General features: G+C 47.3%; 1 protein-coding gene across 1 annotated transcript in view; it reads right to left on the minus strand.

Moving 5' to 3' along the window:
- The window catches only part of Anxa2 (annexin A2), a 38,292-nt gene that overhangs the window by 14,343 nt on the left and 3,169 nt on the right, over positions 1–20,780 (minus strand). The window contains exons 2-4 of the mRNA XM_021652653.2: positions 12,466–12,527; positions 8,240–8,339; positions 723–817 (exon numbers count right to left, since the gene is read on the minus strand). Coding sequence (XP_021508328.1) covers positions 723–817; positions 8,240–8,339; positions 12,466–12,513 — 243 coding nt within the window. The 5' untranslated portion in view covers positions 12,514–12,527. The remainder of the gene's footprint in view (positions 1–722; positions 818–8,239; positions 8,340–12,465; positions 12,528–20,780) is intronic.

A 20,780-nucleotide genomic window follows, 5' to 3' on the forward strand; every position in this document is an offset into this window, starting at 1 on the left:
AAGCGCTTTACCAGCGAAGCTGTCTCCGCAGCCCCTCGGGGCAAGGGAGAAGAACCTATTAGGATTCTTGCCCAGTGGAGGAAACTATCCTAAAACTAAGTTCAAAACCTCTGATGGAGAAGCATGAGAAGCCATCAGAGGAGGCAAGCTGCTCCCTCTAAAGTACTGAGCACAGTACCCAACACAAGGAAGCACATAATGAGTGGTGCCGTGGCCTGTTCCAGAGCTCACGTGCTCCGGTGTTGCCATTATCTTCCAGCTCCCACATGTGTGAGTAGCAACTGTCATAAGGATATAAGAGGGAACCTTGGACATTCAAAGGTTCCAGAAGGCTCTTTTCTGTGAAAGAAGGGCCACAACTCTCAAAAAAAAAAGTACTGTTGGACAGGGGTTGGGGAACGGCTCAGCAGGTAATTGGATGCTAGATGTAAGAAGGCCAGATGTGGTAGCATACATCTGTAAACGCCAACACTTCCGTGACAAGATGGGAGGCGAAGACTCAGAGCTCTCTGAATTAGCAAGTCTGGTTGTCCAGGGGGCCCAGGAATCCTCCTGTTTAGACTCCCCAGCACTGAATCACAAGGATGCTTCAGGGCCTGCCACCTTGAGGAATGCAGGTCAACACAAACAAGGGACGGACACACACACACTTATTAATGAACAGGCAATATCTGAGCACATCGGTTCGGCAAGGCCTGCCCTCCACCCTAAGATCCCAGTACCTTTTTGGTCCTTCTCTGATAGGCGAAAGCAATGTCCTGCCTCTGCGCGTTGCTGCGGTTCGTCAGGATGTTGACAATGGTGACCTCGTCCACTCCTGTGGAGAACCAGGTTGTGAACAGTTACCCCACCATGCACTCTGAGACTTTACATCCATATATTCTTTTCCAAATTCAACACTAGGCTGTCACAGCCGGCTCTTCCCTCTTCCCAACCCAACACAGACACCCTCATTTCGCTCTTTCCCAGAAAGCCTTACACCTCTGGCCTTAACCCTTCAAAGATTTGTACTTAAAAAGCCATTTTATTCATGAACTGGTTTCCAAAATTAACAGTGGGAGGTGCATGTGTGTGGAATGCTGGCAGTCAGACGGAACGAACAATAAAGACTTCAGAGGAGTTTAAAGGAGGGTCCTCAAAATGCCAGTTAACTGGAGAATTAATAGACAGAAACTTCAGAATGAATTAATAAAGACAATTATTTATATTTATTGCAAGATTACGGCTGTATAAATGGCTAGGTGTAATTTTTATAATCATACCAGCTGCCATGACAAATGAGTCAGGCTTAATATGGCAGTTATGTTTTAATAGCTAATTGATTAATAGAACCACACTTATTGAAGACGAGATTGTCTCACAAGGAAAATACACATCCTGTGCTTTCAATCTTCAATAGGTGACTTTAATAATCAATTTTACAACTGTATTAAAAAAGAGTAAGTGTTTTAATCTAAATTAAATCTAAATTGGGAGTTTTGAAGTGCCACCCAAATGTTTCAGTGCCCATTTTAATTGGAACATGTGTATATGCAAAGATAAGCAAGGCCTAGTAGTGTCTGAAAGTTTCCAATTTTCTCTCAGAATTATTCCTCATGTGTCATCTAACTCGGGAGAGCTCTGCTTTGAGGATTCAGGTGGCGAGAGGGCTTTCTCCTGCCCGACTATGAACTTTGTTTAATAAAATAGAAAGACTTTGCCGTAACTGGGAAGGTAATTCTGGAGTCTCTGAGCCCACAAGGTCACTTACAGAGTGCACACAGCGTGTCTTACAGTCAGAAGCATCCGAAGCAGTAAGAGCACAGAGGAGTGATGTTTGAGGCCAAAACAATGAAAAGAGAGACAGGGGAAGCATCCTGATACTTCACGCACATTTAGAAAGTTAGGATTTCTGGGCATAAGAATAAAGATGGTTTAACATTCAGCATGGGTTAAAGCTGCAGAGATCAATGGAGGTGGCCCAAACTCAGGCACCCAGGTGGTCACTGCAATCAATACTGACGGCCAGGTGCTTTCTCAAGGTTGAGTTCCAGAAGCCTAGAGAAGAAGGCCGCGTGTCCCTGGACCGGGTTCTTTCTAAGGTCTCACTTCACACCAGGAAGGATCGGCTTGGGAAAAGGGTCTGGAATCTAGAAGAAATGGTGGGCTAGATGAAAGCTTTTGGAGCTCCAGCAACCAGAGCAGGAGTTGTGAACAGCTCGACGGGGGTATCAGAAACCAAACTTGGGTCCTCTGCAAGGGCAGTAAGCTTTCTTAACTGCTGAACCCCACTCAGGTGATCTTTTAAAACTTTATCAAAGAGACAGAAGCTGAAGCTGCAAACGGTTGAAAAAGACTCAAGACGCATGCATTTGGCCTCAGGTGAGAAGATAGCACATAGCTACAGGCTCAAGGTTAAGTACGTTTTCCCTGGATGGAAATGGTTAGCTAGATCTAATTGTCCACATATTCTCAATGTTCCAACTGAGAACATGGCAGTGGTCGGCCATTGTTGTAAGTACCAGTCACCTAAAGAAGGGCTTTGCTAATTAACAGCTCTAAGAAGGCATGGCTGACAGCTGGGCTCCAGCAGTGACTTCGGTGGTGGTGGTGGTGGGGGTCTGGGTCTTTTCAACCACCCACCACGTTTTTCAAGAACCAAAAAGTTTCAAGTTTTGGCTGAATCCAAACCCCCAAAGCCGGCCCCCGGCCCTCCTCCTCTCTGTGGGTAGAAATTCCAAGTCTGCTCCGTACTCCAGCATTCCACGGAAAGTGCGTGTCTCCACTGTCCGTGGCAAGGAACCAAGAACCGTTTGGAACAGGACGCTGACTCACAGCGGCAGAGAGACATGCTGACTGCACAGAGAGTGGATTTCATTTGTCTGAGGAGGGCTCAAGAGGCCTCAGGGCGGGAGCTGTCTGGTTGGAAGGAAAAGGAAATTTGCCTTATCTGTTCGGGAAGGGGGCGTTGGGACAGCTCGGGTTGCTGGATATCTTGGTATGTTTGGCTTAGAAGGAACCATCTGTCATTACAATAGTGTCTGAAGTATGCCCAACAGAGGACTGGGCCAGGATTACCATGACCGTTAATATTACCAACCTGACAAGATCTAAAATCACCCAGGAGACAAACGTCTAGGCATGACTGTGAAGGATGGCTGAGAAAGGGCTGACTGAGATGGGAAGGCCCATGGCCACCATGGGCAGCAGCATCCTGTAGGCCTGGGTCCTGGGCGGTATAACACGGAGAGGGTGAGCTGAGCGCCAGCGCTCACCCCAGCTGCTTCGCCACCCTATACTCCCGCTGCCATGCCTTCCTCACCATGGAGAACTATGTGCTCCATTTGTGAGCCAGAATAAAGCCTCTTCCCCTTAATTGCTTTTGTGTGTGTGTGTGTGTGTGTGTGTGTGTGTGTGTGTGTGTGTGTGTGTGTAGGGGGGTGTACTTTGACAGGAGGCCTCTGCAAAGGCAGCAGCAGCAGAGGCTGGAACTCAGGCCTGTATGACCTTGGGGCATAATGCTTCTCTGTCTCTACACTTGGCTTTCACGTATATAAAACAGAGACCACTGTTAACACTTTCCTAGAACACAGAAAGACTGAATGAATGATAGGAGGCAAGTCCTTCCCTCGGCCTCTCTGCCACTGGCCCAGCCCCTGCCTGGATTCAATTATTGGCCTATGAAAATACAGAGCAGAGAGAGGACAGGCCCATGTTTGCTAATAGCTCCCATGAGATTAGCTGCGCAGTTTCAGGGTAAATTATAGAAGCTCAGAGAGCTGGGAGACAAACTGTATACACAGGGTAGGCACTGAGGATGACAGAGGTTGTATAGCTGAGGGACATGGACCCAGTTCAAGGATAGCCTTGCTCAGCTAAGTACCCAAGAAGGCCTTTAGCCCAGAGTTCAAACTTCTGTTCCCATTCTGTTCTGACGTCTCCTCAGCTAAGTTTCTTAGAAAGGACCTAGGGCCTATCAACATGAGATGCATTCATAATCTGGAGCCCAGAGCTGAGGACAGAGCTCAGTAGGTAGAAGGCTAGTCTACATGCATGAAGTCCTGAGTTTGGAAGTAGCACCACAGCCCTGGGCGTCATGGTGCATACCTGTAATCCTAGCACTTGGGAGGTTAGAAACCAGAGGACTAGAAACTTAAAGTCATCCTTGGATATATAGCAAGTTCTGAAATACAAGAGACTAACTTAAAAACAAACAAACAAACAAAAAAACCTCTCTTCTAATTCTTAGAGAATAATCTAGTGTGTTTCTAAAATTCCATGGAGTACCAGCAGGAAAACACGGAGAAGTAAATCCAATCAGAAGGAGAGTAACACACATGTGAAATGCGGGCACCTTTTTATGCCCTGCTACCCCAGCCACCTCGTGGAACAGGAAAGAAAAACCTGAACAGCTGCACCAGAAACCAGCAGACCCACCCTTCACTCAAGCCAGATAACAATCTAGTTTCTTCGGCTGTTCCTGGGCGAAACTGGTATTTGGATCTCCTCAGTGGAAAAAAAAGGGCAGTTCTTACAAAGAAGAAAGGGCTGAGGAGAGGCAGCCAAAGAAGGCTGATGCCAGCAATGAAAGATCCCTGGGGCCCCCCTCCCCCATGTTTCACAGCCGCCTGGGTACCTACACTGCTCTACAGACCGCACCCTTAGAGGGATAAGCTGCCATAAGGACTTCAAGCAGCTGTGACCCCTCCCGGGCCTTGTCTGTCTCTGGGAATAGCTATAAAATGAGGGCTGGTGCGGCAGTGAGTGACCTTGACCCCCTTTGCAGAGAGAGGCCTCTGCAAAGGGAAGAGCGGATAGGTTCTCTCCTAGCAGAATGAGATGGCCCCGGGCCAATGAGTTACGAAGGCCTTCCTCAAGGGGTATGCCCCACAGCAGCAGGGTTTCCTCTCCTTGCCACCCCAATCCCCTGGTGCCCTCCAGACAGTACACTCTCGTGATTGCTGCAAGGGGCTGCTTGCACCCACCTCCAGGTGTGCAAGTGAAACCAAAACGGCCTGTCCTGCCTCACCGTCCAGTGCATAGGACAGTGGCCTTGCAGCCTTGCTGGGGAATCTTAGGAGGTTCTATTTTCAAACTTAAGAGGAAAGAAGTGCAGAAACTCACTTCTATAGTTGGGCTTGCTCGTGAGGAGGGGGGAGGGAGGGCCTCACCCTTCCGGAGAACACAAACACTGCTCAAATCAAAACTGGCGAGAATAGAGCAACTCCGGGCCCTCCCCTCTGCAGGCGCCAAAGCTGCTCCGATTCATTGGCACCAGCGCTAACTCCAGGGCCGTGCTGCTGCTAATTACCATCTATTTCATGGAGTTGAGATTCATCCTTTTCTAATTTAGCTGACTTTCCTTTCTAGTTATTTGGACCCATATGGTAAACCATCCCCAGCTGTGTTGAACACTTGGAGTATATATTTAACCCAAGGCCAATCTAGACCAAGAGACTCCTACAGATCAAGCCTCAGAAACCTCTTGTTAATTAAGCAATATTACTACTTTCGCATGGCCAAACTCAGCTTCTAACTAGACATAAATTAACGTAAGGTGTTGCACAGTCTACCTCAGGCCAGAGAGTAAACATGTGGCAACCACGCTCTGGGTGCAGGTAATGCAGGGAAGACATAGTCCACCTCCCTCTGACCAGAAACAAGGCTGGCTCAAGAGAGTGAGCTCAATTCATCTGCTGAATGTGGATCAAAGCTCTTGGGGACTCTTCACTCCTCTGGGCAACACCCAAACTCTGTAACGAACCTTTGCTGCCCATCCCGAAAATGCGTCTGTGCTCCCTCTGTGCCCTGAGACCTGTGCATCTTCTGAATACTATGTGGGTTTTACCTCCTCACGCTGTCTCATGGTCCTGGGCATTTTTCAAAGTTTAAGAAATAAAAGCACATAAGACGAGACAGATCTAGAGGTTAATGAGTATAACAGTGTGACAAGAACTATGATGGAGGCGTGAAGCGGGAACACAGGAGTCATTCGGTAATCATCTCTACAAAGCTGTAGAGTCATAGGGAGACAGGGGAGGATCGAGAGAGTGAGCTAGCCTGAGCTACATTGCAAGACCATGCCTGCGGGATGGGGAAGGAGGAGCACTGGAGTAGAGCCATGCTTGACAACTCTGAGGGAGAAAAAGCCACACACCCCTTGAGTAGCAAAGGCAGAGACACCATCTGCTTGGCAGTGGTTCTCAGCTTCCAAATGCTGTGACCCTTTAATGCAGTTCCTCATGTTGTGGTGACCCCCAACCACAAAGTTATGTCGCTGATACTTCATAACTGTAACTTTGCTACTGTTACGGATTGTAATGAAAATATCTGATTATGCAGGATATCTGATATGCGACCCCTTGTGGGCGGTCAAGGCCTACAGGTTGAGAACCACTGCCTGAAGAGCACTGTGTGGAATAGGAGATGTAGCTAGAACAACAGAAGCAGCACAGAAGCCCATTAAAAAAAAAAAAAAAAAAAAAAAAAAAGGAGCCACCATAATGTCCAAAGTGAGCTCTCACAGGTACTGGAAGATGGGATGGAAAGGAGTTACTGGGTAGGGCCAGATCCTCTGACCTCAGACCAAGCTTCCTCCCATGCCCAGTCCTCGGGTTTCATACCAACTATTGAGTTTCAGGCAGTGGACTCCCGGAACCTCCCCTCCTTGTGCTTTTCAGCCTGCTCACCTTAGCAGCCCAGCCCACCTCCCCTGCGTCAGATGCATGGTCACTAGGGAGCAGCAGCCTTCCTTCAGCCCCTGGTTTGTGTCTCAGCGGACACTCAAGGTTTAGCCTATTTCCTTTGATGCCAAGATAGAGCAAGCTCCTAATGAAGCTGCTGAGGTGAAGGTGTTCCGGAATGTTTTAACCACTCAAGATTCCTCTCAGCTCATTACCTAAGTGGTGTGGCTTATCTAAAATAGCAGGGGCATGTTTTTAATAAGCTTGTCCTGCAATACATAACAATCATGGAAAATTTGGAAGACACAGAGATAATATATTGAAAGCAAGAATCAATAATTCATAATTTCATAATTCAGCTACCCATGCCAGCTTTTTTTTTTTCTCTTTTTGAGTAAAAAAAAAATGTAACTGTCATAATAACATATAATATAGTCTATTTTATTGCCATTTTCTGCAGAACTGACTAGCTTAGAGTGACTAAATGAGCACATTAAATTGTCAATATTGATAGATAAACATCTTCAAAACACACTTAAAATAATACATGTTAAATCTTTTACTGTAAAGAGCAACAAACTTAAGAAAACTGTTAGTCACAAAAACCACTGGGCACAAAAAGCAAATGACAGAGGGGTCCCAGCTGCAACCCTGAGCACTAATGCTGGGGCTTGGATGGGATAAAAGAAACAGGAAACAGGTGCCCTTGCTAATGCTGGACCACAACTGTGACGAGTATCCGATGACAACAGGATCAGACTGCTCGCTGGTTTTCATGCCTGGACATGGTCTAAGTCAAGACAAAGGAATGATCTACTCCTAACAGCTGGGTGCTGTGACACAGTCTGGGGACGGGCAGAACTATGTTCAAATCCATGTAGGAACCACAGTCAAGACATGTGAGGCATGTTAACTAACCCTCGGCCGTGTCATATGTAAATAGGGAATGGCACAACATGACGTCCGAAATCAACCTGAAGGTCAGCTGAGCTGGAAGCTTCAGAGCAGCTCAATGCAATATCTGCCCATGATGAGCACTTAATAAATACTGGTGAAGGCTGCGGAGATGAGGATGGTGGTGGTGGTGATGTCAGCCACTCCTGCCCACACAGAAATGTGGGAGTCACGTCTCGACCCTCAGGACTTTTCTTTGCTTGGCAAGTGTCTTTCTGCTGACTCGGGGAAGGTCTGGAAGTGTTTTTATTAGCATGCGAGTTTCAGCTGCGGCCAGAGTTCATCTGTGCAGTCTTTATATTCCAGTAGGCTGAGAGCTTTCTCACACAGGGATAAAAAGCACCCTTTGTGCTAAGCTTGTAAGAGACACCATCTTTGTCAAGTGAGTTGATGATTAACTTCGGGGTGTTTTCTGCAAAAGCATGTGGAGAAACCACAAGAATCTAGGCATGCCCAATGGTGAAAGAGGAATTGTTTTAGGAAAGTGGACCATATGGATTTGTGCGCGCGTGTGCTCACACACAAGAGTGTGGTGCCTGAAGAGGGCATCCTATACTCTGGAGCTGGAACCCCAGGTGGTTGTGAGGCCACGCTCAGGAGAAGATGACAAGTGGGTGGCCTACCTTTGGTCTTGACAGCCGTCTCGATGTTCAGGGCGTCCCTCTCAGCGTCAAAGTTGGTGTAGGGTTTGACTGACCCATAAGCACTTGGGGGTGTGGAGTGCTGAGATGAGAACACACATACAATCAAAGAATGCATTACAAATCCTCTCACTGAGAGAACACTTCTGAAACCACATTTTGCACTCCCATCTCTCGTAATGCTTCTAACCATGCAGAGTAAATAGGTATCAACAGGCCATCTCATCAGCTGTCTTTTTTTTTTTTTTAATAAGCAGGTTCATTTTGATACTGGAAATGCAATGCTTATACCACACAGAAAAAGGCCAGAATTCCATCTCCCAGCAACCACATAAACTGGGCTCGGTAGCCCATACCAATCCTAACACTCTGGAGGTAGTGGCGGGAGGAGGATCAGAAGTTCAAAGTCATCCTTGGCAGAGGGCACCAAGCCAGGATCTGGGACCACCAACTACTCAAGTTTCTGAAGAGAGAGAAACTGGTCTGACAAGAATTGAACTAAGTTAAAACTGTGGAAATGCCTGAAAGATGAGTGTGCGCTGACAACTGTTCACTGCAGATGTGGGCTGCCCAGATCCCAACTCTTTAAACACTCCGTGCAGGGCGTGCCCCTCACGCATGAATACCTGAGTTTGACCCCTAGCAGGGTCTGAGCGGGAATGGTAATTCTAGCTCTGGGGAGGTAGAGCCAGGGGGATCAGTTCAGAGTAATTCTCAGCTACGTGTCGAGTTTCAGGTTAGCCTGGGCTACAGGACGCCCTGGCCCCCAAATCAAACAAGCTAATTAATGGGCAAGGCTCATCCTCGTGCCTCTGAGCTGTGCAAGGGAAGGGACTCTCTCCAACACTGTTGTGACCACCTTTGTGGCACCGAGGTGGGTGCCACATCCTCTTTACTGTGACAAGTTCCTGTTCCTCTCCCTTCCGCCTTACCAGAGCTCGCTTTGGCCTTCTCCAGGTTCCCCTGCCTACTGCTCTGCCTGGCACAGTTTCCTTATTGTCTTTTAAATAGTCCTTCCTTTCTGGATTCCTGTCAGAGCCTATGACTCTCCTGGGCTGACGGCTGGGGATCCCTGTCCGCCCCCACTCCCAAGGATAATGGCCTGCTTCTCTATTCATTCTCTCTTCTACACATTTAACATCTCTCTTCCTTTGAAATGTCCCTGCAGGGACAGGGGATCGGTGGGTGGTCCTGGACCACTCACCACTGATCACTCCCCTACACACTGGCTCTTCACCCAGCAGTGGCCCATCACGGCCTCACCGGTATGTACAAGTGATGGTGTCACACGGCAATGGTCAACTTCAGAGCAGCTTCTGAAGAGTCAGTGGACTGTGGCGATGTCAGTGATCTCCTCACCCACAGGTCTCCTGAGCCAGCCCAGCACCCACACCTTTGGGCTTTCTTAGTAGGGAAATGACACATGGAAGCAACTGAGATACACGTGCCCAAGTGTCCCTCAGGAGAAGCCGGAACTCTAAGTTCAGGGTCACCTATTAAATGGGGCCAAATGGCAAATCCATGTTTATAGTTCTGAAACACAAACACATTATCAAAGTTTGTCCTTGCCAAATCTCACCACTTCTGGGCACGGCCAACCTTGTGATGTAACATTACCATCTACAAAGTTCATTGTAGCAGAAATTTAGCAGAACCGGTATTATCTGGCATGAATCTGGAGTGATGACACCTAAGCTTTGCAGTAACCTTTTGCCAGCAATTGTTATCTGAGATTTTACCGGGTCCATATTTTGAAGGATTCTCGGAGCCTTTGCATAACTTAGTCTCCAGAGATGCTCGGCAAAACAGGAAGTCTGAGAAGTGCTTAGGTGATGGATCTTTCAAGACAACCCCAAGATCAGATAAGAAGTTTTGGTATGCAGACATTGACTTGCTAAAGGTGCTTTTTTTATGTAACAATTAAGAGAGCTTCTAGGAAGCAGTCAGGGTTCAGTCCCTCAGAGGCTGATCCCCCCCTGCTACTGAGGAGCCTAAATTCATCCTGCAAGGGCTCTCTTTTCTTGGTTCAGTCATTCTGTATAACCCAGACACTGATAGTTCATGCTTAAAAATGAGGTGACCTGAGTTACAGAAATAAGGTCCCCTGGTATTTTAAGCAAGTTTCCAATTTTGTGGTGGCTCCTGTCCATAGCTCTCTCAGGGTGCCTGTGGTCTACACGGTTATATGTTGGACGCCAGTGGCTCAGGTAGGGGAAATCCTCTGGGAAGATTGATAATGTGATGCAGCATCAAGGAAATTTCAAGTGAAATGTCTTCTGGAAATGTTTTCTGTATTTGTCCTTGGTAGCTCCAAAAAAAAAAAAAAAAAAAAAAAAAAAGTGGGCAGAAATCTAAGGGAAATTTTGTTCTCCTTCGTGACTTCTGGACAAGGGCAGACAGTTCGTCATGCATGCATGCCACATGGCTTCACTGATCAAGCGGCACACCGTCGTCATATCAGTGAGCCGGGGAAAGGTGGGTGTGGTTCTGTGGTAGCCCCAGAAGCAGAAAGAAGTGAATAATTGAATGTCTATAAAACTCATTTGTCTGAAAATTAACTTATTAGGTAACAAGTGATCTTTCCTTCCCTTAAAATATTGGGCAATAACGGGACATTTTCTGGGTTAGCTAGTTTAGTCCCATCTCTCCACACAGGGAAACGTGTAAAACCAGGGTAAAGTGACATCAAGAGATGACTGAAAGGCTCTCTCACAAAACTTTTTTTTAAGGGTCTCACATAGTCCAGGCTAGCCTCAAACTTGATATATAGCCAAGGGAGACTTAGAACTTTTATTCCTCCAGCCTCTATGTCCCACGTGCTGAGATTACAAATGTGTACCAACACACCTGGTTTATGCAGAGCTGTGGATAGGAACTTATGGCTTCACACACGCTGAGCTAGGCGTGTATTCTACCAACCTGCCATAGCCACAGCCACAGCTACCTCTCATGAAACCTGACACCCAGAACAATCCTGTCATCAAAGGTATTAGATAAAGTCCGTCGGAGAAACAAATTATGTAACAGCAAGACTTGTCTAGGCCTTAACAGTAGGCCAGTTCCAAGAAGAGGAAAAATTTAAATGAAACAACAAAAAGGCTTTAATATTCCACACAATCTGTGTTCAAACAGGCCCATTCATTTGCACATTAAGAGACAACAAAGAGGGTCTTGTACATGTGACCCTAGCTGTCACCTGTCTTTTGAGTGTCTCTTTAAAAGACAAATTTTAATTCTGTGTTCCGTGATAGAAAAAAAGAAAAACAAAATAAGACAACAAAAAGCCCTATGATTAACTGCATAATTATATATTTTTTTAAAAATACATACATTCTGGTTTATTTTGGAGAAAAGATTCCCCAAGTGTTAGAGATTAAAGACAGAAAGGCAGAGGCTTCTGAGGTGCCCCCCCCTCTAACTGAGGAACTACCATTGTGAATGTTACTTTGAGAGAGACTTTCTTTGGAAATGTGGTCATTAGTAGGTTGTCCATAGTCCAGGGGAAGCAGACTGACTCATGTACATATGGCCAGCACTAACCGGACTCAGTGGGTTAAGAGGAAGGAGGAGGAAGAGGAGGAGGAGGAGGAAGAGGAGGAGGAGGAGGAAGAGGAGGAGGAGGAGGAGGAGGAGGAGGAGGAGAAGGAGAAGGAGAAGGAGAAGAAGGAGAAGGAGAAGAAGGAGAAGAAGGAGAAGAAGGAGAAGAAGAAGAAGAAGAAGAAGAAGAAGAAGAAGAAGAAGAAGAAGAAGAAGAAGAAGAAGAAGAAGAAGAAGAAGAAGCAGCCATAAACCATTGCCTAGAAGAATACTCCAGATATTCCAAGAAGCCTACAAGATGTAAGGATTGCTTTTTGACATGGTTGAAGTTTATGATAAATAAAGCCTCAAGGCTTGACATTAAAAACTTGCATGTCATCAGAGCAATAATTACCACTCAAAGTCTGACGGAACACAGTTCCAGCCATTGCCTTCTCAGCGATGCTGTCCAAGTTTCATTCAATGCCAAAAAAGGTTTTAGCACCATGACATTTACTTCAAATGAAACAGCTAGGAACAGTTAAAGCAGTGAGGAAACCGGGGCATGGGAGACACCTAATAATGACTGAATTATGGCCCCATTCTCTTTGTGTATACACAAAGAGAGCATAACACAGTTCAACAGATGTCCAATTTGCAAAATCGCACAAAGTGAGAGATTAGATACTTACATCACCCTCCAAGCTGAGCTTGCACAGGATTTCGTGGACAGTAGACATTTTGAAAAGAAAAGCTGAAAAAAAAAGAAAGAACACAAGGCTTTATAAGGAAGCTTCCTTTCCCCTGAAGCACAGGAATTCATCACACTAATGTCTTCTTGGACCATTGCATTGGAGGCTGTTATAGCAAGAATTTTTTGAAGCAGGCAATTCTCAATCTTACCATTGAGAAAAAATTAAAGCTTAGAGATGGGTGCCTTAGGTTGGGGATGGCTTCCTCAGCTGGTCTGTCTCTTGCTCTGGTTAAAGAGGACCTGGCAATTCTGGTCTGTGATTGCAAAACCTGAAAGCTTCCTGTGGCGAACACCACATGTTCAAACAGAGAATGCGCTCTTCCATCAAAAGTGATAAGCACATCAAAACTGCCATGACTCGTGTGTCACTCACAAGTGACTTCACATAGTACGAAAGGCAGGAACTGTGATCCACAGCCGCTCCATGTTGGCTGGATCCTAACAGAACCTTTTACTATTAGCCTCACAATCATTCCTCTACTGATGATACTCAGAAGATACTGCGGCTAAGCGATGGGTTCATTGATAGTGTGCGTGGCTAAAGAGCACAAGAATGTCAATTTGATCCCCAGAGCCCTTATGAAAAAGGCTGGGAATCTCCCGGCACTGGGTGATGGATCTCTGGAGCTCAGTGGCCAGACAGGCCAACCTAATTGACAAGGCTCCACCCGATGAGAGTTCTTGCCTCCAAAAGCAAGGTGGAAACCACCTGAGGAGAAATGACACCGGGTGGTGACCTCTGGCCTCCACACACGAGAGCGCCCAGGCACACAAATATGCACATGCATGTACACACATGCAAAGTGGGTCATTGAACTGTTTATGAAATGCAAACAGACCAACTTTCTGATCTGAACACATCTCACTGAGGGCTGACCTTGCATTTAAGATTTAGAGCGGTTGCAATGTCTTCCTCGTCCGCTGAATACATTTTATCAGCCGGGGCTGCCATGCTGATGAAGGGCCTTATTTGCGGAGGAAGTTCCTGGAATTGATAGCCCCACACGCCCAGCCCCTACCACTGAGAGTGATTACTACTGAGGCAAGATTCTGCATAATCACCCCAAAGAAGAACACAGCCACCTCCCCAAAAGGTTACCAACAGTGTTTGCACCAGTAATGCCCTGGGTACTTGTGGGAATTAAACTCTCTATTCTGTTCAAGGAGCTTGCTTTACCTAAATGTTTTCTTAAAACTGCTGTGAAGACAATAGATGACACAGCCATTTGCCAACTTACAGGGACATTCTGAACTAAGAGAATTCTAGGCTGAATGAGGTAGGAGGCTGGGGTCAGATGATTCACGGTCATTTGTGGTCAAGATGTACTTTTGCAAAATGCTTGTCCTCTCCCTCTGTCTTTCTCCTCTCTATATCACTGAAACCTTCTAAGGCAGACAAAGATCAAGTCACCTCCACTCCCTTACCGCCCCTTCTCCCTGTGTGTCCATGCTATTCCTCATGGTGAAAAGTCCCACTCTATTGGTAAACTGTGGTGCATCCAAAAACTGGAATAGTATTCAGTGAGAAAAAGTTCCCAGTCCCATCAGAAGACACAGAGGGGTTTCACGTGCTCATTACGGAGGGACAGGAGCTGCTCTGAGAGTCTGCACGTGGTTGACTCCACTTACAGGGCGTTCTAGAAGAGGCAGCTCTGTGGAGACAGTGAGCCGATGAACGGTTGCCAAGGCAGGAGAAGAGCACAGTGGAGCACAGGGTGTGTGCGTGTGTGTGTGTGTGTGTGTGTGTGTGTGTGTGTGTGTGTCTGTCTGTCTGTGTGTGCATGCGTGCGTGCGTGCGTGTGTGTGTGTGTGTGTGTGTGTGTGTGTGTGTGAAGAGGTTGTTGGATCCCCTGGAGCTGGAGTTCAGGTGATTGTAAGCCACTGATGCCACTGATGCGAGTGCTGGTTCAAACTCAAAACCTCAGCAAGAAGAACAAGAGCTCTAACCTCTAAGGTGTCTCCAGCCCTTCCACCTATTTCATCCTCATTAGTAGTATCAATATTAGTATTATAATAAATATAGTAAATATTTATTATAATAAATATATAATAAACTGAAATTAGCTGCTGGTCTAAATGAATTCCCTAAAACCACAGCCCTATCTCAGCCCCAGAGCCTTTTTTGCAGACTATATAGACAAATTAACATTTTCCTTAGTGGACCAGCCCTATGTTCTAGCTGGGCCCAAACCTGCCAGAGGCTCCCATCAGATTCACTTGGCCTGAGAGCTTCCAGAGCAGATAAGAGCAGTTGGCATCTGCCTTGCAAAATTCCAGACCATGGAATGAAAGGGCAAAGCAGAAGGAGACAAGGGAAAAGCACCGGCCCAAGGGGCATGGTTGTGCCCACTGATACAGTGTGGATACGATCCACAGTGTGTAGACGAGGCTCCTCCCCCAGCCCTGCTGTCCTGGCGATTTCAGCCACACAGCACAGCAAGTTTTTACTGAGTTGTTCTTCCCAGCTCGGGGGCTGCTCTGCAGACAGCTGTGCACAGGGAGCCCTCCCCCAAGTGCTGATGTACCACTTCACCCTCTCCGCTCCTGCTAATTCTTCTCCCACAGCCCCAGCACCTTGAGAGGACAAATAAGAGGGATTTTTGGAAGCCTCACAAATCTTGCTCTCTGTGCCAGCATTTCTAATCAGCTGTTCTTTCATCAAGTTGGTCCTCCCTGCTGCTACTAACTCAATCTCCCCATCTGATCTTGTCAGATGGTTAGAAATCAGGGGCAGTGACTCCTCTAAATCCAGCTGAGCACAGCCTTTGGAGATTAGCATCAGGACCCAGCCACATACCTCCCTCTATCTGTTACACACACACACACACACACACACACACACACACATACACCCCACCCCTGCAAAAGAAGATTAGTTCTCAAAGTGCTCCCTGCCTTGGCTTTCTCTGTAGCAAATTGGTTTACCTTCTCTCTGGCTCCTGTCCTTCCCACCCCTTAAAACAGGGTGTCATGAAACTGGGGAGACGCTCAGGGGATAAAGTGCTGGCCGCACAGGTCTAAGGATCAGGGTTCAGATCCCTAGCACCCACGTAAAGCCACATGGCTGTGACGGTCCACCTGTAATCCCAGTGCTCCAGAGGCAAAGACTGGAGATCTCTGGAGTAAGATGGCCCACTAGTCTAGCTAAATAGGAGAGCTTCTCCTTCTCCGGGAGACCCTGCCTTGGTAAATAAAAGAGGAACACAATCAAGGAAAGCACTGACATCAAACTCTGGTCTCCATGTGCATGCACACATCACATATGCCTGTGCACCCACGCCTCCACCCTCACGCACACACACACATGCATGCATGCCATGCAAAACAGAGATCCAGCGGGGCGTTCGTCACACACGCCTTTAATCCCAGCGCTAGGGAGGCAGAGGCAGGCGGATCTCTGTGAGGTCAGTGCAAGCCTGGTCTACAGAATGAGTTCCAGGACAGTAACACACACACACACACACACACACAGAGAGAAAGACAGAGAGAGACAGAGAGAGAGACAGAGAGACAGAGAAAAACAGAGAGAACAAAAAGCCAGGATGTCACTATGTAGCCCAGGATGGCTTCAAACTCACAGTCTTCTTGCTTGGGATTACAAGTGTTTGTCGCCACACCCGACTCTCACTTTATTTTATGACACACTGTGCATTCTTCATGTGAGCACTACTTCGGCAGTGCTTCAGTGAGGTCAGAAGAACCCCATTCCGTGCAGCTTTCTCTCTCTCTCCTTTCTACACCAATGCCTTCATTTATTCAGTGTTGGGCTATTTGAGAAGCAGTGAAATGCACACGTTACATATGACTCAAAGCTGGAAGTGTACTTGTCCTGTCTCCTCCACAAGTGTCAAGTCTCAGACCCCAACACAAATGAAAAGCATATATTCCACACAAACTCCCCCCCCCGTGTGTGTATGTGTGTATCTGTCTGTCTGTGTGTGTCTTTTCAAACATATCTGTGTGGTCATGAGAACACACAGATGTAGGAGAAGAAACCAGAAGAGGACGCTGTGCGTCCTACTCTACCCCTCTCCACTCCTTTGGAAGCACGGTCTCTCTCCCCGCATCTGAAGCTTACGTTCTCTGGCGTAAGCTGAAGCCGGCAGCCCAGAGATGCTCCTGGTCTGGCCCGTTTCAGAACTGGGAGGCCCGGCTTGGTACCTGTGTGCTGACATTGGAAGGCTGGTGCTCACTGCACAGCAAGCACTCTTCACCACTTAGGCATCTCTCCAGCTGCCAAATATGCACTTAAGAACAGTTTTTAATATAAGTCACCTATATATCACAACCATTCTGCACCAAAAAAAAAAAAAATCCAAAAATAGCGTAACTCCAAAGTCACAGCGACTGACGGCAATATCTAAGTGCCCATATCCATAAACACTTCCTAGCTCATGCAAGTTTAATGGCAACCCTATTTTAGCTTAGAAATAAAATACAGCCTTTGCTTCTTCACTTCATCCCCTGGTTGGGCAGTTTCTTTGAATAGGACTGAGCAGTTGGTAGGAAAAAAAAAAAAAAAAAAAACAGTGGGCTTTGGCTCTTGCCAAAATATTAGCTTGACTAATAAGAACGGGTCAGTGTGTTGTGATCCCTAAGGTCAGAAAAGGCCTTTGCAGTGCCAGTGAAGTTTATAGACCCTGGTAACGGTCAGGTCACCCACAAACTCAGAATAAACACACACCAAGGCTGCGCTCAAGAGACGGAGAGTTCTCAACTACAGCTTCCTCCCCCACCCCCACGCTGGGAAATCTTTTCTGTGGACTGGAGTGTGAGGGATTTCCTAGTTTCGGGTCATTCAAAAGGGAAGACCCATCTTAAACGGGAGTGGCACCGTGCCGCAAGCTTCTGTCAGAGACTACAAAAACAAGGAAAACGAAGACAATGTGCTGAGAACCAGCATTCATGTCTCTCTGCTTCCTCTCCGTGCAATGTGACCAGCTGCCTCAGGCTCCTGTGCCTTCCCTGCTGTTATGGACAGCGTCCACTTACACTGGTAGCTGAAATAAGCCCCTCCTCCTTCAAGGTGCTTGTGGTTAGCTAGGTGTTTGCTCACAACAACCAGAGAAGTAAGGAATAGGCCGCGTGTCTGAGAGACACTTAAGAGATTAGCTGTGGCCCACAGCAGGACAGGGCCGTAATCCAGGACCTTAGAGTCCTCTACCTTTGTGCTTTAGACCTCACCCCAATGGCTCTTCGGTGGAGATATATTACAAAGATCATGGAAGTAGAGTGGCTCAGGCCTGGGCCTAATGGCGAGGCCTCTGTGCATAGGCTGAGAGGGCTGAGTCACTAGCCAGATTAAGGTGCCAGGATGGAGGGAGAACAGGACTGGAGAGGGATACATCCCATCGTACTCAGGAAAACAAGGGAAAGGTTTGTTTGTAAGTCATGTCCATGTGGGACCCCAAAGCCCAAGGATGAGTGAATGACGAAAACAGAAACGGTGGAAGGTGTGAGGACCAAAGTGATTAGGCCCAATGCTCATATCTACCCATGTGCCAAAACACAAGATCTAAAAAGGGGTCTACCTAAGGTGCATGAAGATACACACCTGTGATCTGATCTCAGCTCTTAGGAGCTGGAGGTGGGAGGATGAGAAGTTCATCCTTGGCTACATTTTGAGTTTGCAGCTAACTTGAGCTACATGAGACCCTGTCTTTATATATAGAATGTCGTTCCACATGAGGGGCTCCTCCCTGAACTAACTCCTAGCTCCTCCAAGATATAAAATTCAGGGTGCCTTAACTGCAGAGCCACCCTCCCTTTCTGGCAGTCTGCTCCCAAGAACTGACTCTCTCTTCCCGGCACCTCAACCTCACCCAGCTGACAGACTAGTTTCAACCTGCATACCAGCGAGAGCTATCTGGTGAGCTATCTGTGGATGAGAACACTGTGCCATGCTCCCAGGGCGGGCTGGGACCTGGCTACACCACCCCCCACCCCCCACCCCCGTGAAAAGGGCCCTTTCCCAGGAAGGTGTTTCTGTTTAAGAAAATAAACCAGCCAAGTCTCAGGAGAAAAGCCACACCCCCCGCAGCCACACCAGTAGCCACCCCCACCCCACCGCCACCGGTGAGAAACAGTGACTGCCTCAACTCCTCCCCGTAATGAAGGGAACAGACTGTCTCCTGTGGCCTTGAACACATTAATAAATGAGGCTTAACCTGCTGGCACAAGGCTCTCCGGGGACAAAGCCCAGTAGTAATGGAATCTGTGGAGCAGTCGCAAAGCCGGTCAGTCATTTACGTGTAACAAATAATCTGTTTTACACAGAATTTACGGTTTGTCGGAAATAAAAATAAAAACCTAATAACTAGATCTTATTACATCTTATTGTTTTGTTCCAAAACCTGTAGTTACATCAGTGACCAAAAAGTACAAATGAAGTTGTTTTTAACCTCTCTCCCCAAAAAGGAAAGCAAACACAAACATTTACAAGAAGTCTAAGAGGAAAAAAAAAAAATCTTACAGGCAATGCTGGAAACAATTCGCTGAGTTAAAAAAGTGTTAGTTTCCAGATATTAATTTGCAAAAACAAAACAAAACAAAACAAAACAAAACAAAAAACCCAAGAGCCTGTTGGGACAGGGCTGGTCTGTAAGAGACTCCAACCCGGCAGTTTCTGAGACACACCCACTTGGAGGGTAGTTGAAAAGACAGAGCAGTGTTGTGGGGTTACCCCAAAACAGATGCCTAGCAACCAGGATGAATCAATCAGGGAACGGAATGACCTCAAGCCAGGATTTTAAAGCCAAAATGGGTGGGGGTGGGAACGTTGCGGGCTGGGTTTCCCCCCCTGCAGCCCTGACTGTGGGTCCCGGGCACCACCGTGTGCAAACCACAATGGGATTTCAAACAAAAAAGCGCAGGAATGATGGGAGAGGGAGTTCCCGTCGCACCCCACCCTCTACCCGCTAAATCATCTTCAGCTAACAGAACCTTCTTGAAGGCATACTTTCCCCCCCTGGCTTTATGGTTCTGATTAATGCTTGAGTCACAGGGCCAAGTCAAGCCCCAGGATTCCTGGAATTCTGCCCCTGGCTTGATCAGACTCAGTCTCAGCAAGAGGCCCCTCCTCGAGCTTGCTGTCCCTCTGGCTGTCTGATCTGAATCAATATTTGTTTGCTAGCTACACACACTGCCGCTTCCTGCCCAGGGAGTTGGAGTGTGTGGAAAGAGACCAGCGAGGAAGAAATGATGTCATTTTGGCATGAGATGTGTTCAAGGTTGGGAAATGCAGCCTGGGCTTCTATAATTCAATCTCAGTGTCTTATATGGCCCACATACTAGGCTTCCAACAGGGCTCGGCTGCCAGAGAAAAGTCCAGGTTCAAGATAATCCACTGTACTCCATCATCAGACAAGGTCTTTCTTGTAGTCTCTCATGTAGCACAGGTTGGCTACTCATTATTTAGCCGAGGATGACGATCTTGAACTTCTGATCCTCCAGCCTCCGGTTTAACGTGGAGCTGTGGATGGAATCCGGGGCTTTCGAGTGTTAGGCCAGTACTACACACACTCACTGTGCCACACGACGGGTCCGTCAATACCAACTTCGCACAGCCGCACCGACGCGCACATGCACAGGCCCCCTACACATAAGTCAGGCCAGGCCACTAGCTCTCCTTTCGCCATGCTCAGTACTGCCTGCCCCTCTAGCAGGAACACTCTGTCTTGATCAGTGGGCATCTAAGTGAGACTTTAAGCCATAGAGATTCATAACAAATGTCACCTTGCCCAGACCACCTGCCAGTCTTCCTGCATCTGTGAGATACCAGAGTTGGGTGTATCGGGGACATCTTCTACTCCATCCACCCATGGGGCTTCTGACTCAGAGGTCTCACAGTACCTGGGCCAGTGGCCAGTTGGAATGGTTCACAGTGCATTGGGTCTTTCTGTGTTAGGCCTACTTTGTTCTTTTCCAACACAGTCTCCTTCCTCAATTTCTTTTCTCTATCTAGGACTGCATGTTTAAAATCCAGGCCTTTCAGACCTGGGACCCCCTATCCCCAGCCTCTGAGCATCTTCCTACTGACTGGCAGCTCATCTTAGATCAGCCTCTTCCCATTTGTAGCAAGCAGCTGGTACCCAGCCCCATCTCTGCATTGTCTGGATTCAATGGCCCAAGCTCTGGCTCAGGACAGCATGGGAACCACAGCATCCACAGGAACAAGCAGAGACCAGAGGGCAGACAGATAGCAGAAGGGAGGCAAGAGATCCACGTGGCCTTATGACTCCTCTGAGCTGTGAG

The sequence above is a fragment of the Meriones unguiculatus genome, chromosome 6 (assembly GCF_030254825.1).
Source record: "Meriones unguiculatus strain TT.TT164.6M chromosome 6, Bangor_MerUng_6.1, whole genome shotgun sequence".
NCBI classification, from domain to species: Eukaryota; Metazoa; Chordata; class Mammalia; order Rodentia; family Muridae; genus Meriones; species Meriones unguiculatus.